This window comes from Marmota monax, unplaced genomic scaffold (assembly GCF_021218885.2).
Source record: "Marmota monax isolate L192 unplaced genomic scaffold, Marmota_monax_Labrador192_F-V1.1 WCK01_AAM20220418_F8-fsc00001, whole genome shotgun sequence".
NCBI lineage: Eukaryota > Metazoa > Chordata > Mammalia > Rodentia > Sciuridae > Marmota > Marmota monax.
In genome coordinates, this window is record NW_026693777.1 from 43018372 (window position 1) to 43033861 (window position 15490).

Sequence of the window (15490 nt, forward strand, 5' to 3'; positions counted from 1 at the left end):
CTCCTGCCTCTCAAGAGAAACTTGCTTGTGGTCCTGTGTCAGGCCAGATGCCATGACAAACCATTCTTTCAGGTCTAGAAGTTACAGCTTTCCTTTTTACATACTTACTTACATAGGATCTCTTTTTATTTTATTTTTGCAGTGCTGGGAAATCAAAATCATATACTAGGCAAGTACTCAACCACTGAGTTATACACTCCCCCATTTTTATAAATTTTTCCCACTGGGGATTGAACCCAGGGGTGATTTGCCACTGAGCTACATCCCCAGTCCTTTTCATTTTTTGAGACATTTTTTAAGTTGCTTAGGGCCTCACTAAATTGCTGAGGCTGGCTTTGAACTTGTGATTTTTCTGTCTTAGCCTCTCAAGTTGCTGGAATTACAGGCATGTGCCACCTTGCCTCGTTCCATCTTTTTTTTTTTTTTTTGGTAGAGAAATGGATGTACCCGGAGCTGGAAACAGTGGAATATGCCTTTTGAGGCAGGAGGATCACAAGTTAGAGGCTAGCCTGGGCAATTTAGCAAGACCCTGTCTCAAAACAATAAAAGAAGGTATGGAAGATAGTTCAGTGGTAGAGTGCCCCCCCAATTCAATACTAATATCAGAGGGGGAAAAAAAACAACAACACTGAATATGCAAAATCTAAGAAGGGAATAAGACTGAGAACAGAATGTCTAAACCAATCTTCTTGGGTTGATGAAAATGTTCTAAAATTGATTTTTAGTCATAGTGGCAAAATCTGGTAAATTTAATAAAAATCATTGAATCATATAGTTGAACTGAATCAATATTACAATATGTAAAGAGTACCTCAAAATAAAAGCTGTTCAAAAAACAAAGCTCAGGGCTAGAGATTTAGTTCAGTGGTCGAGTGTGGGGTGGCTCTGAACAGGAGCTGAGTACGCACCCCTCAGCTTTGAGTAATGGGGGTGTGGAACTGGCATCCCACGCAGCACGAAGCAAGCGGGACTTACCTTCGCAGGTAAGGAAGTACAGCTCTGGGATTGGGCATCACCCAATGAGACTGGGCTACAGCCCCCTGTTTGTTGCCTTATTTGGGTGGAATATTCTATCAAATGTCTTTCCCCTAATAAAAACAGGATTTCGGGGTACGCTCACTCTCTTGCCTCTTGCCTTCCTTGCTCCCCTTGCCCTTTAGCATGGGAGCTGACACATGAGGTCTCAGAGCCGTCCCTGACCCCCGAAAAAGGTATTTCTGGTTTGTGTGGTCTTTTCGTTGCCAGTGCAGTTCACGCGGAGTGAACCTGACTCATGGCAAGCACAGAAGTGGGAGACAGTAGAGCACTTGCCTAGCATACCTGAGGCCCTGAGTTTGATCACCAACCCAGAAAGGGGAAAAAAAATCAACTAGCCTGGACCGCTTAGAATTCTTCTGAGGGAGCATTTCAGGAGTGAAAGCTCTGGGCAGAGATGAGACTAGAACAAATAAAAAAAAGACCCAACTTACCATGAGAAATAAGAACACTGATTTTACTCATAACTGTATGGGTTTAAATCCCAGCTCCAGCAAGTTTCTAAACTTTAATAGTAAATTTAGTAATTGCTATTATTTCTAAGGGGGTCTTTAGGACCCAACCTCTCAGAACAATTTTGCCCAGAACCTGGACTAAGAGACTTTGCATTGCTGGAAGTGAAGCTCCAGGAAGAAAAGTAAAGAAAGTGAATGAAAATGGTCAAGGAAGTTCCAGGCCCACCCAGCACCGCAAAGTCACCTACCAAGCTTCACTTTCTTCCTTTTCTCATCGAGTTTCTGGGTCCTCTCTGCTGCCTGCTTCTTGGCTTTTCTGACCTTGTCATATGCAGCCTGACAGGAGAAAGGAACACAGAGCAGTGGGTCAGCCAGAAAAAAAGGACAGAGCCCCAGCAATCTCCCTAGCCCCTGCCTCCTAGCCCAGAGTCATCAGGGCAACAAGTAGGAGACTGGCTCTCTGGGGCTTAGACAAGGACTGTGCCCCATGGCAGAGGGCAGAGGATCAAGGCTGAAAGCAGCAGTGGTCTCTAACCAATGGCAACTTTACACATACTTACCCTGGCTGCAGCATCAGTCAGTACTTCCAAGGCCTGAGAGAGCTGGTGGAAGAGTTCAGCTAAATAAGGACCCAGAAAACAGAGTAAAGAAAGTTAGACTTGGCAATGATATGCTCCCTCAAAAAAACACTTTTTAGCCACAGGAGGGCAGAAAAACTAACATCAGCAGATGGCAGACCTGCAAGGAAGAGTGAGTGCATCAGCAACTAACTGGATGCCCTAACGTGAAGCCCAGACCAGGCCATGAGCATCTACACTTCAGAACATTCCCAAGCAGAGCTTAGGACAACACCCAAGTGACTAACTGGGTCTTTTCCTTCCCATGCCCTTGGAGTCTCACCTGCTCTGGGATTATCAGGATTTTTGTCTGGGTGACAGGATAGGGCCTTCTGCCTGTATGCCTTCTTCACCTAGAAGAGTCAGAAGATGTGGTCATCCACTCCTCTCACAGTGACAGAGAAATCTTGATAAAACAATAAAAACCCCATGCCCATCTAAAAGAAAGGCTGCTGGTTCCCTCTTCATAGCCACCATGGAGATGTGCAACTGAGGAGACAAAGGCTATGGAAGGAGCCAGCCACTGCTGCCAGCAGAGGAGCCAGGCCTACTTCCCGCTCAGTGCTGAATCTCACCACTGCTATGTCAAAGGGTCTCCTAAGGAGCAGAAGCACAGTATTCTGGTCTCTATATAACCACCTACAAACAGCTATTCTCTACACAATTTTGGTAGGCATGGAAGCTAGGGCAACCTTTCTGGAGGAAAATTGTGCCAAATTTTAAGATGTACTTTCCCTTTGACCCAGTCCTAGGAATTTGGACTCGTAGAGATATGCCAAAACAAATACACAAGAAGCTTACTGTGACACTGTTTATACTAGGCACCCACTGGAACCAGCCAGATTTTCATCAACAGCGAGACCCATTTAAATCACTACAATAAACTGGATACGGTGGGGCACACCTGCAATCCCAGCTACTGGGGAGGCTGAGGCAGAAGGAGCACAAGTTTGAGGTCAACCTGGGCAACTTAACAAGCCCCTGTCTTAACAAAATAAAAAAATAAAATAGGCTAGAGGTGTGTGGCTCAGTGGTTAAGTGCTCACCTAGCATGCACAAGGCCCTGGATTCAATTCCTAGCATACACACAGAAACATTACAATAGCCAGAGGTCTCTATGTGCTAAGAAAGATCTTTAGAATAAAATGAGTAAAACAAGCAAGGTTCAGAACAGTGTGATTACTTTGGGATTTTAAATTTAAAAACAAATGGGACACAAAGTTACAGATATATTTTTTTTTGTACCAGCGATTAAACTCAGGCATGTGTACTGTTTTATTTCTTTCTCAAGGCAATCATAAGGAACTTTTTTTTTTTTCTGTTATACCACTGGTAAAATTCTTTTTCATTCTTTTAACTTCACTGTGATTCCTAGGAAAATCTTGGAAACTATCAGTAGAAAAGCTATATTACTAAGTATTGGAAGTTTCCAGGAAAGAACACCTAATCAGTTTCCCTGGATGGGAGTCTTCCTGTTCAGTAGTTCCTTGAGGGCTGGTAAAATCCCACCCCCTAAATACTTTCCAATATATTGTTGAAATATTTAAGATTAAGGAAGAATGAACATATTAAAACTAAAATTTTCCAACGGTGACAGAAATGGAGTTGAAGCCTATTGAAACAGTTATTGACCACAATTAGTCAAAAAATAGACATTTGTGCAAGTCTGTCAAACTGTGTTTGTCAAAAATCCTGGGGATGATCCATTTAAAAATATTTTTATTACATTTTTCTTATGAATCAGAGAAATACGCCAGATGGTAGAAATTTCAGAAAAGAGGTCTCTGACATTGACAGATTGAAAGGTGAATGGAGTTTGGAAGACAAGGATTTGGGTATGCAGATCAGAGGAGAGGAACTGAGAAGTACTGGCTTCTTACTTGCCCATTTTGTTTTTTGAAAAGAGACTAGGCAGAGGAAGTGGGAATACAGATTTTTCTCCTTTCAGCAGCCCTGTAATTTAACAGAGCCACAGAAGGCAGTGAGTGTTGAGGTGTGGGCATGATTTCAAAGATATAATCTACTATTGTGCTTCTCAGGAATGAAATGAAGGAGAAACTGAGAACAGTGTCTCCTAGATGCAAAAAGCTGAAATGTAGACCATGTATTCATCCTTGTCACACTTCATTTTTTTTCCCCTCAGAATTGTGGATTTGCTTGTCTTATATGGCTTTTTTAACTTCTAACTTCATTGTCCAGTTGGTTTATTTAATCTCCATCATTAATTCCCTAATTAGCAGGTTTTTCAACCCATTTTATTTTATGAAATCCCTATATTTTTCTTAATCACAAAATGGATTAGGTAGTTTTTTAGTAATAAAAGTTGATATTAATCTGTTGTAACATGGTAGCATGTGGATTAATCAACATTCCATACAGGTAATAGGTAATTAAACAAATAAATTAGTAAGGCAATTTCAGATAGTATAAAGTTCTGTTATGAAATTAGGGAGGGGACTGGAATCATAAGGAACTTAATGATGGTCTCCTTTGGCTAGGATGAAGGTGGAGGGGTAGGAAATATTTACTTTTCATTTTATACCCTTCTGTGGTTCAAACTGTCAAACCTTAAACAGGTCTTTTAACCTCCTTAAACAGGTTTATCATTTTTCAATACCCTTAGTGGGTGATTTATGGTCCTTTTTTTTTTTTATTGTAACAGGGATTGAACTCAGGGCACTTGATCACTGAGCCATTTCACCAGCCCTATTTTGTATTTTATTTAGAGATAGGGTCTCACTGAGTTGCTTAGTGCCTCGTTTTTGCTGAGGCTGGCTTTGAACTCACAATCCTCCTCCCCAGCTACTGGGATTACAGGCGTGTGCCACCATAACCATCTAAAATGGTCCACTTTTAGTTTTCATGTTTGTATTTCTCCATATTAAAAAGAAAAAAAATCCTACTATTTCTCATATTAGAAAAATAAGGAATCATAACTCCCAAGATTCTCTTTCACACATGACCTACCTAGTCATTGTAAGTGAAAGGATAGTAAAAAAAAAATCACAGATTCTGTCCCTGCTTCCTATTGCCTCCACCCCTCACTTTGGCTCTGTACAAACTGTTGCTCAAACTCCTGGAGGAACAGCTAAACAGACTGGCTTTCCAGGCTTCACAGACGAAAGCAATAAGTACTTTTACACCCAAGTGTGCTAAATAAGGACCTTCAGAAGCAGGCATCCAGAATCTGCCATCTTCAGGGAAAGCCTGCTGGGCAGGTGCCTGACTCAACTCCCACCTACAGAGCCAGGCACCAAGTCTATGACCTTTGTAGGTGTGCTGCCACCTGCTGGGCCATGGCCAGTCCCACACCTTCACTAGCCAGGGCAACCCAAGCCTTTCTTTTGGCTCTCCTGACTGAGCTCAGAGACAGGTATGACTCCCTGGACAGGCCTTGAGCCATAAGCAAGCAGATGTGCCTCCCTCCCTGCCTCCCACCTTTCCAATCACCTACCTATGCACACCTGGCCCACCTGCTCACCAATTAGCTCTGTTTTCAGGATTAAAAAATAACAATGAAGCCAGGCATGGGGAAGCATGCCTGTAATCCCACGGGCTCAGGAAACTGAGGCAGGAGGATTGTGAGTTCAAAGCCAGCCTCAGCAACAGTGAGGTACTAAGCAACTCAGTGAGACCCTGTCTCTAAATAAAATACAAAATAGGGCTGGGTCTGTGGCTCCATGGTTGAGAACCCCTGAGTTCAATCTCTAGTACACCACCGCCCCCCCCCCCAAAAAAAAAAAAACAACAAAAAAAAAAACAATGAGCTGGGCACGGTGGCGCACACCTGTAATCCCAGCAGCTCGTGAGGCTGAGACAAAATACAAAATAGGGCTGGGGATGTGACTCAGTGATGGAGTGCCCCTGGGTTCAATCCTTGGTACCAAAAACAAACAAACAAACAAACAAAACAATAATAAGGGAAGGGAAAAGGACAGCTTTCAGGATAGTCTTACTTTTGCAATGTCATCTTTATCGTTTGTCTCTTCTCCCTTTCACTCATTTGGCTCTGTGCTTCCCTCAGCTTCATTTCCTTTTTATTTTAAACCAAACTTTTATTAAATACTTCATTTGCTTTTTTTTTTTTTTGAGGTTCCTAGGTTAATTGGATGGTGGGTTTCTTTCTAACCCTTCCTCTTTTTTTTTTTTTTGTACCAGGGATTGAACTCAGGAGCACTTGACCACTAAGCCACCTCCCCAGCCCTATTTTGTATTTTATTTAGAGACAGGGTCTCACTGAGTTGCTTAGCACCTCGCTATTGCTGAGGCTGGCTTTGAACTCGTGATCCTAGTTTCATCACCAACATAGAAAGGGGGGGAAAAATCAACTAGCCTGGACCTCCAGAGTCGCTGGAATTCCAGGCATGGACCACCGCGCCCTGCTCTAACCCTTCCCCTTGATCACTCCAACACATGGAAGCACCTACACACACTGATAAGAGAGGGATGGGGTTGTTGGCTTACCTCCACCTTTCTCTGACCCCCTTTGCCTTCACTCTAAGATGAGTGAAGGGAGAGACAGGGAGAAGGGGCCATGAGTCTTGGGAGCAGTCTCCCCCATATCTTATGGCCTCAATCTGCAAAACTGCCCGGGGAATAAATTTCCCCATTACCAGGATTAGCAGGTGTGCCCTATGGATAAAGAGAACTTTGTGGAAGATTTTTTTTCCTTTTGTATCATGGGGTTCTTATAAAGTAGTTCATATGCTTTTTTTCTGTAAATTTGGGAGGGAAAGTAGAAGGGAAAGAGAAGCATGAGAAGGATCAGAAAGAAAGCAAGATAAAAAGGGATAGGGTGAGTTGGGTAAAGATAACTCCTTTGTTTCTCTTTTCTATTCTTTTTGAAAAAGTGCTATATGAATTTCATTCCAAAAGAATAATGTTAGGGCTGGGGTTGTGGCTCAGTGGTAGAGCGCTTGCCTATCATGTACGAGGCACTGGATTCAATTCTCAGCATCACATATAAATAAACGAATAAAATAAAAATCCATCAACATCTAAAAGAATTTTTAAAAAAGAATAATATTAAATATTGTTCTGTGTTTTAAAGTTCATTTTAGATATACTATATAAGATAATTAATTGGTTTTTCACTTAAATAGAGAAGCAAAACTGTTCAAACAAAAAAATTATGTAACAATGGAAAGTTAATCTACATATTAATTTACTTCCTTCTCAATTCTCTTTCCAGAATGTGTTTCTTTGACAAATGTCTATAACAGTCTCATGAGATTTTACTTAAGTCAACCAGTACAGTTATATCTAGCTTATCTCACTCCCTACCTAGGTGAACTCTACCCTGTCTCCAGCCTTCCACACAACCAAACACAATTGCCTGGACCCCCATTCCCTCAAGACATGGCCTGTGCCTCAATTTTCAAATCAATTTTTTTTTTTTGGTGCCAGGGATTGAACCTAGGGGCATTTAGTCATTAAGCCACATCCCCAGCACCCCCTTTTAAAAAAATATTTATTTTTTAATTTTAGGTGGACATAATATCTTTATTTTATTTTTATGTGGTGCTGAGGATCGAACCCAATGCCTCAGGTATGGAAGGCAAGCTGGGCCACAACTCTAGCCCCCCAGACCCTTTATTTATTTATTTATTTATTTTTATTTTGGGACAGGGTCTCATTAAGTTGCTTAGGGCCTCATTAAATTGCTGAGGCTGGCTTTGAACTCATGATTCCCCTGACTCAGCCTCCCAAACCCCTGGGATTACAGGCATGCACCACTATGCCCACCTCCAAACCATCTTTTTAATTTTTTTTAATATATTTTTTTGTTGTTGTTGTAGTTGGGCACAATAGCTAGATTTTATTAATTTTATTTTTACGTGGTGCTAAGGATTGAACCCAGGGCCTCACATGTGCTAGGCGAACACTCTACCACTGAGCCACAACCCCAGCCCTCCAAACCATCTTTTAAAGATGTAAAGGGCTGAACATTCTGTGTTGAAGCTTCTCTAAGGAAAAACAAAAAACAAAACAAAAAAAACCTGCCAGTGTCGTGCACTGGCCAGGCATTAGCAGGAAGAGAGATGAAACTCTTAAAGTGAAGACAAGCTGGTATTCATTCCTAGGGAGGTATGAGTAAGGGGATAAAGATGATTCTGGGAGCTTCTCCCTGCAGCACTGAATCTACCAGACCTACCCATTAAAGAAGCATATAGATATGCAGGGGCTGATGTGAGGTTGGGGATACAAAGAAAAATCAGGAATGTTAACAGAATGACACAGAAGAGGAAGACAATGGTTAGCAAAGAAGATGCCAGTATGTGGGATGCCACAAAAGTGGTCCACAATAATGGAAATAGAGAAGGGAATGGCTAATTTATCCTTGAAAGCTTCCCAGAAGAGGCAATATCTAACTAGGTCTTGAAAAGTGAGTGGAGCCAGGCGTGGTAGTGCATATCAGTAATCCCATCAACTTGGGAGGCTGAGGCAGGAGAATCAGGAAGATCCCAAGTTTGAGGCCAGCATCAGAAACTTAGTGAGGCCCTAAGCAACCTAGTGAGGCCCTGTCTCAAAATAAAAAAATTAAAAGGGCTGGAGATTGGTTCAGTGGTTAAGCACTCCTCGGTTCAATCCCCAGTACAACCTCTCCTCCACTCCTCCACCCCCAAAAAAGAAACGTGATGGGGTTCTCCAGGCAGAGAGCCAGAAAGAACATTTAAAACCCAGAATATAAAAACACCTGGATTTCTCAAGCCCCAGACCAGTTCAGAGGAGACAGAGAAAAGTTTTGTATAAGGAAAAGGTACTAAGAACAGAAAAGGTCAGGAAAAAACAGACATAACTGTAATAAAACATGAAGGGGCTGGGAAGGTGGCTCAAGTGATAACACACTCACCTGGCATGTGTGAGGTGCTGGGTTTGATCCTCAGCACCACATAAAAATAAAATAAAGGGGCTGGGATTGTGGCTCAGTGGTAAAGCATTCATCTAGCATGGGTGGGACCCGGGTTTGATCCTCAGCACCACATACAAACAAAGATGCTGTGTCTGCCGAAAACTAAAAAATAAATATTAAAAAAAAATTCTCTCTCTCTCTCTCTTTAAAAAAAAAAAATAAATAAATAAATAAAGGCATTGTGTTGTGTTCATCTACACCTAAAAAATAAATGTTAAAAATAAATAAATAAAATAAAGATATTGTGTCCACCTAAAACTAAAAAATAAATTTAAAAAATAAAACATGGAGATAAAAATAATGGTTTTCATCAGAGGATGTTTTGGTAAATAAAAAAAATTTTTTTAAACAAAAAACAGTAATAGAAAACCAAGCATGTGACTTGCATCTGTAGTCCCACCTACTCCAGAGCCTGAAGTGGGAGGATAGCTTGAGCTCAGGAGTTTCACCAGTCTGGGAAACCCAGAGAGAACTCCATCTAAAAGAGAGGTACCTTGGGCTGGGGATATAGCTCAGTTGGTAGAGTGCTTGCCTCAAATGCACAAGGCCCTGGGTTCTAATCCCAGCACCACAAAAAGAGGTACTTAAGATATAAAAATAAAATAAAAATTATCAGGCACAGCCTGAGAACTGCAAATTTAAGGCCAGCCTCAGCAATTAAGCAAGGCCCTAAGCCCTTTCTCAAAATAAAAAATAAAAAGGACTGGGGTCTGGGGATGTGGCTAAGGAAACTCCTGGGTTCAATCCCCAGTATCTATATAAATATCTGAAAAAATAAAAATTAGTTCAAAGTAAACTAATTTACTTCCTACTAATTTGTAGGAAAGAACAGATAAATACAAACAAATTCAATATATTTAAAATTTATTACATTAAGTGAAAAAGTTAGATCTTCATCTCAAACCATATACCAAAATACTTCCAGATATATTAAAACAAAAATATAAAAAACAAAACTAAAAAAATAAAAAATGGGACTAATGTACTTTCAAAATGACAAGCATAAATAAAATCAAGGGAAGGAAACCACATAAAAGTTTCTCTAAGTCAAAAATCACAGACAAGCTTGATACGATGGCATGAGCCTGTAGTCCCAGCACTCTGAAGGATGAGGCAAAAGGAACACTTGAGCCCAGGAGTTCAAGGCCAGCCTTGGCAACATAGTGAGACCCCATCTCCAAAAAAAAAAAAAAAAAAAAAAAAAAGAAAGAAAGAAAAGAAAATCACAGACCAAATTAAAAGGCAGGAGAAAACGAAAACTGAGGGAATTTTCTGCATGAACTCTGACAGACAACACTTTCCTTACTCTAAAATGAACTCATGTAGAGACCTAAGAAAATACAACGAACTATAAGAAAAAGGAGAAAGAACACAAAGAGACAACTAGTTCATAACAGAATATAAATGGTTAATAAAATGAAAAATGATTTAATGGTGGATTCTAGAATACAATCTGGCAGAACATATCAGTAGGTTTTCAAAAGTTCAGACCTGCTGACCCAATAAGCCCTCATCTAAGAGTCTGTTCTAAAGAAATATCTAAAAATTCATACAATATTTATAAATGCAGCTATTTATGTATAACATTATTCATAATAGAGGAAAGTTAGAAATCATTTAAATTCCAAAACAAAAATAGTAGCTTACACTTATGGCAATGCTTACCATATGGCAAATTCTGTTTGAAGTACTTTATAAGTATTAACCAATTTAACACTTAAAATCCCTTTGAGGTAGAAATTATTATTATCTTCATTTTGTAAATGAGGAAACTGACATAATGAGTTAATTATGATACTAAAAATCCATTTAATGGAAAACCACACAGTCATTCCACTAAACAAAAAATATACTCTTTTAGTCAAACACCATAGAACATTGACTCCCATTTCATTTATAACATTAAAGGCTGAATGGGGGGTAGAGGGTTGTCGAAACTTCCACTATCCCCAAGTTGTAACAAAACACCCCAAACCTCCACCGGAGTAGAATCAGAGAAGGCCAAATAAGGAGCCAGGACTTTCATTTCTGCCAGATGAAAATACAAACAAACAAACAAAAATCCCTGAAAGACACAGTTATTAACAGTTGATATTTACTGTCTACAATGAACTTTTAAGTAATATAGGGGAAAAAAATCAGAGTTCTTGCATTTTTCTACTATTCTAAGCTAGGAGACAGCATGGTTCAGTAAAAGAGAGGTTTCTAGAGTCTAATGGATGCATCATTAATTTCAGAATTTTCCACATACTAATAATGGGCAAATTACTGAATCTCATTCAGCCTCAGATTCTTCAACTCCAAAGTGAGAAAAATAAGCCCCACATCCAGGGCTATTGGAAGAATTAAAGGAAAACAGGCCATGCAAACACCTGACAAAAAAATGAGGCCCTCAATAGTTCCCAAATGCCTCCCTCACCGACTCCTGGAAGTAGGGTAAGTCACAACATCAGCTGGGTAGGATGCCAACCTGACAGGGTCTAGGAATGGACCCTGGTCCACAGTGGGTGCAGGTAAACCCAATTTGAATTCTCTAGGTGGGCAGCCAATTTCAAGTCTGCTACAGGGCAGTCCTTAAAGTCAATCCTTGGTTGGTCCCCAGGGTCTCTGAAATATTCTCATTCAAAGAGGTACAAGGATAGGTATCCTGAGATCTTCCAGAGTAACCATGAACTAAAACCCAGCAGGTCTAAGAAAATTAGTCAAGTATATCTGTCTTGATTAATTATTACTGTATTTGGCTAAGTCTGCCCTAGGTAGGACCCATTCCTCGGTTTGAGCCTGGAAGTCAGTTTTGACTTTGAACCAGTTGGTCTGGAGTTTGGTACTTTGCATCATAATAAAATGGATTCTCAGTTTAGTCCAGCCCTCTTGGAGTGACTGCTGCCTTAAAAACTTCTCATCAGGTAAACATAACTTTTCTAAAGCGTGCCTTTGAAAAAAGCTTCTGATCTCTATATTATTTGTTTGTTTATTTATTCATTTTTTAATATTTTTAGTTATATATGGACACAATTGTTGGGAGCTGCCACATAGGAACTGAGCACTTCTTAGCTTTGAGCGATGAGAGTGTGGAAATGTGGCAAACCAGCCATGGGCTCTGTGTTGTGTGTGTGTGTGTGTGTGTGAACTATAAGCATTGAGCGTACAGGGTGGACTGAACCCACATGGCCCCTCTGTTTGAGAGGCGACACCTATGATCCCCGCACAGCACATGAGATGGGCATAGCCTTCCTATATGTCTTGATGACAGCAAGACATCAGGCAGCTAGACTCAATCCCCTGAAACCTGACCCCTTACCTCATTTGAATGGCTTCTCCCCAATAAAAGGGTTCAGCTGACATTGCTCTCTCTTTTCTTGCCTGCCTTGACCCCCTTGTGGGAGCTGTAGCTGAGAAGCGGTTACTGAACCCAAAGAAAAGGTAGGTTCTGTGTCTGTGTCTTTATTTATTCCCCAAATTCACTTGGAGTGATCCTGACGGGTTTAGTCGTGTGACGCAACACACAATACCTTTATTTTGTTTATTTATTTTTATGTGGTGCTGAGGATCAAACCCAGTGCCTCACACATGCTAGGCAAGTGCTCTGTCACTAAGCCACAACTCCAGCCCCACTCAATATTGTTTATTATGAAATAACCCTACCTCATGAGTAGCTCAAGAGGCAACAAAACAGAATTTTTCTTAAGTATGATAAAGTTGGAAGGAGAAGAAAACCAGAAATACCACTGTAGAATGTAGAACAAAGACAGGATTGTGGAAACCTATGAATCTCAGGCTGAAAGCTTCTCTATATAGCTGTGCTTACAGCTGCTGGGATTTAGGTGGGTTGAAGCAACCACACAGCAAGTTGCCAAAGGCTCCTGGATTTTCTTAAACACTTGCACCTTTCCCTCTTTACCCACAGGAAAGGTTTCCTCTGAGTTCCTTGGTTTCTCTACTGCTTGCATTCCTGAGACTTCACAAAGAGGAGGATCTGGGTAATAAGTTCACTGACTTCTCACACAACCACGTTGGTGCAGACTATGGTTTTTCAGAGGATAAGGCTGTCTCTAAGGCATAGCCCCAGAATGACAAAGATCTGAACAAAGTCCCCAGAAGGAATTCAAACTGGTATTTACAGAAGCTTGGTCTTTCTCTTGATGTCTTTCTAAATAGAAAATCTGCCTGCCTACACCTATCTTTTTCCATCCTAGGACACTAGTTGAATTTAATTTGTCTTCAATGCCTCAGGATCATCATCCAGAACATAAATTACTAAAGGCACAACACAATCAAGTGCTACTGAGAGCAAACTATGAGGCTTTTTCTAAGCTTCTCTAGGTGGCAATGATCTTTTTTTTTTTAGTTGTAGATGGGCACAATGACACAATACCTTTATTTATTTATTTTTATGAGGTGTTGAGGATGGAACACAGTGCCTCACCTGTGCTAAGCAGGTGCTCTATACTGAACTACAACCCCAGCCCAGACAATAATCTTAAATTCTATTCCTTTTGGGCCGAGGTTGGAACTCAGTGGTAGAATGTTTGTCTGGCATGTGTGAGGCACTGGATTCAATCCTTAGCACCACATTTAAAAAAGAAAAAAAATTGCCAGGTGCAGTGGTGCATGCCTGTAATACCAGCAGCTTGGGAAGTTGAGACAGGAAAATCACGAGTTCAAAGCCAGCCTCGGCAACTGTGAGGCACTAAGCAACTCAGTGAGACCCTGTCTCTAAATAAAATACAAAATAGGGCTAGGGATGTGGCTCAGTGGTTGAGTACCCCTGAGTTCAACACCCAGTACCAAAAACAATTCTATTCCTTTTATTGTTTTCTTATCACTTCCCTAGTCAGTCTCCCTTAGACTGTGCCAGATCCAGCACATCCCTCGAAGTTGCTCCTAATCTGCTATTTCATTTCTGGTGTGGCCTGAAAAATAAAGACAAATATATATATATATATATATATTTATATATATATATATATATATATATATATATATATATATATATATATATATATATATATCCACAACTATACCTCAAATTAGAGCTTTCAGGTAAGAAGGAACAAGGGTTCCCCTTACAAATACAGTGAATATGCTTAAGGGACAAGGAGTTTTGCTCCTCCCAGGGCCCAGAAGAGCACACTGAATAACACCTGTCACTTAGTAGGCACACATGAAATATCTGTTGAATGAAAGGAGCAAGCATTCATTTGTTCTTGACCAAAACACAATTAAAAAACCTCAATTATGTCAACTACTTCATGCCTACTAAGGAGTAGAAGGAAGTAAGTTGCTGTCCTGTCCCTAAGAGACCTTGCAACTATTTTGCAAATTTCCCTTCTTCCTGCTAAACACCTCTTCCAAAAAACCAAGTCTGGAAGAACTTACTCAAGCAGACTGCAAGGATAACTACAGGGGTAACTAAATATTATCCACGTCCTCAACATACCCCAACAGCCCATATCACAGAGGAGAAAAAAGAGTAACAAATTAGCAGCCACCCATCCAACCCTTCCCCTGAAGCTCCACAACTGGTTCTATCACTTTCAGCAACCAGAGTGGGGTGAGGACTGGGGGAATCCTGCAAGCTGGTTGCCTGCCACCTCCACTTGGTTTTGCCCCAGGCACCCTGCTAGGACTCTAACAATCCTCCTGCCCCAGTTTCACCTCTTGAGGGGAAGCAATTCCTGACTCACCCAAAAAAGCAAGGCGCTGAGGGGTCCAATAAATAGAATAGTGCCATCATTAACTTAAAAGAAAGGTACCCTACAAATAAGAGATTATTTCTTAAAAGACTGCTGTCCTTTCTTATAATACAACTTGGAGCCAGGTAAGTAAGTATATAAGTAATTAGGCCCAGTTCGAAAAAGCCAGGCTGGTAGGATGGACTCAGATAAGAACACACTTTATGAAGGCAGACCTATGTGACAAGAAGGACTGATTGAACAAACCATCTGGGGTGAATCAGCTAAATATCCATTACCAGACCCACTTCCAGCAAAGGAAACAGCCTGTAATCATGGTCTGAGCAGTCATTCTCCCCAGGCCTCGGGGAAGCAAACATCTCTTCATTCCCTCAAGAGCAAGAAAACCAGAGATTGACTGCCTGAGCTCACAGGCAGGAAGCAAACCACAGGACTCTGGGCACTGAAAAATGCCTGAAAGATTTCTAACTTTCACTCCTTACAGCATGTGGCCCAATTAAGACAGCATCACAAGGAAATTCCCAAATACCTGGGCACTGGAGATTGGAGGAGGGGGGTCTCCTAGGGCTTAGCACAAGCTGAGAGGGAGCCAGCCACTCCCTAGACCAGCCCCTTGAGTTCACTGACCTCAAAATAAGTCTGTTGGTGGAATGAGATGATTCTGGGGAAAGCTAGACCTCACACCAATGTCTCCCTCAAACTGCTAACCATGGCTCATGATCCCAACTCAGGACAGGGACCTATGCCACATGGAACAACCAGAGGCATCCACTG

The 15490-nt window shown here is 41.0% G+C and overlaps 1 protein-coding gene across 1 annotated transcript in view; it reads right to left on the bottom strand.

The window, feature by feature from the left end:
- Positions 1–15490, bottom strand: part of Dnajc17 (DnaJ heat shock protein family (Hsp40) member C17) — a 36780-nt gene that overhangs the window by 9121 nt on the left and 12169 nt on the right. Inside the window, exons 2-4 of the mRNA XM_046461741.1 lie at positions 2391–2460; positions 2051–2109; positions 1739–1826 (exon numbers count right to left, since the gene is read on the bottom strand). Coding sequence (XP_046317697.1) covers positions 1739–1826; positions 2051–2109; positions 2391–2460 — 217 coding nt within the window. The remainder of the gene's footprint in view (positions 1–1738; positions 1827–2050; positions 2110–2390; positions 2461–15490) is intronic.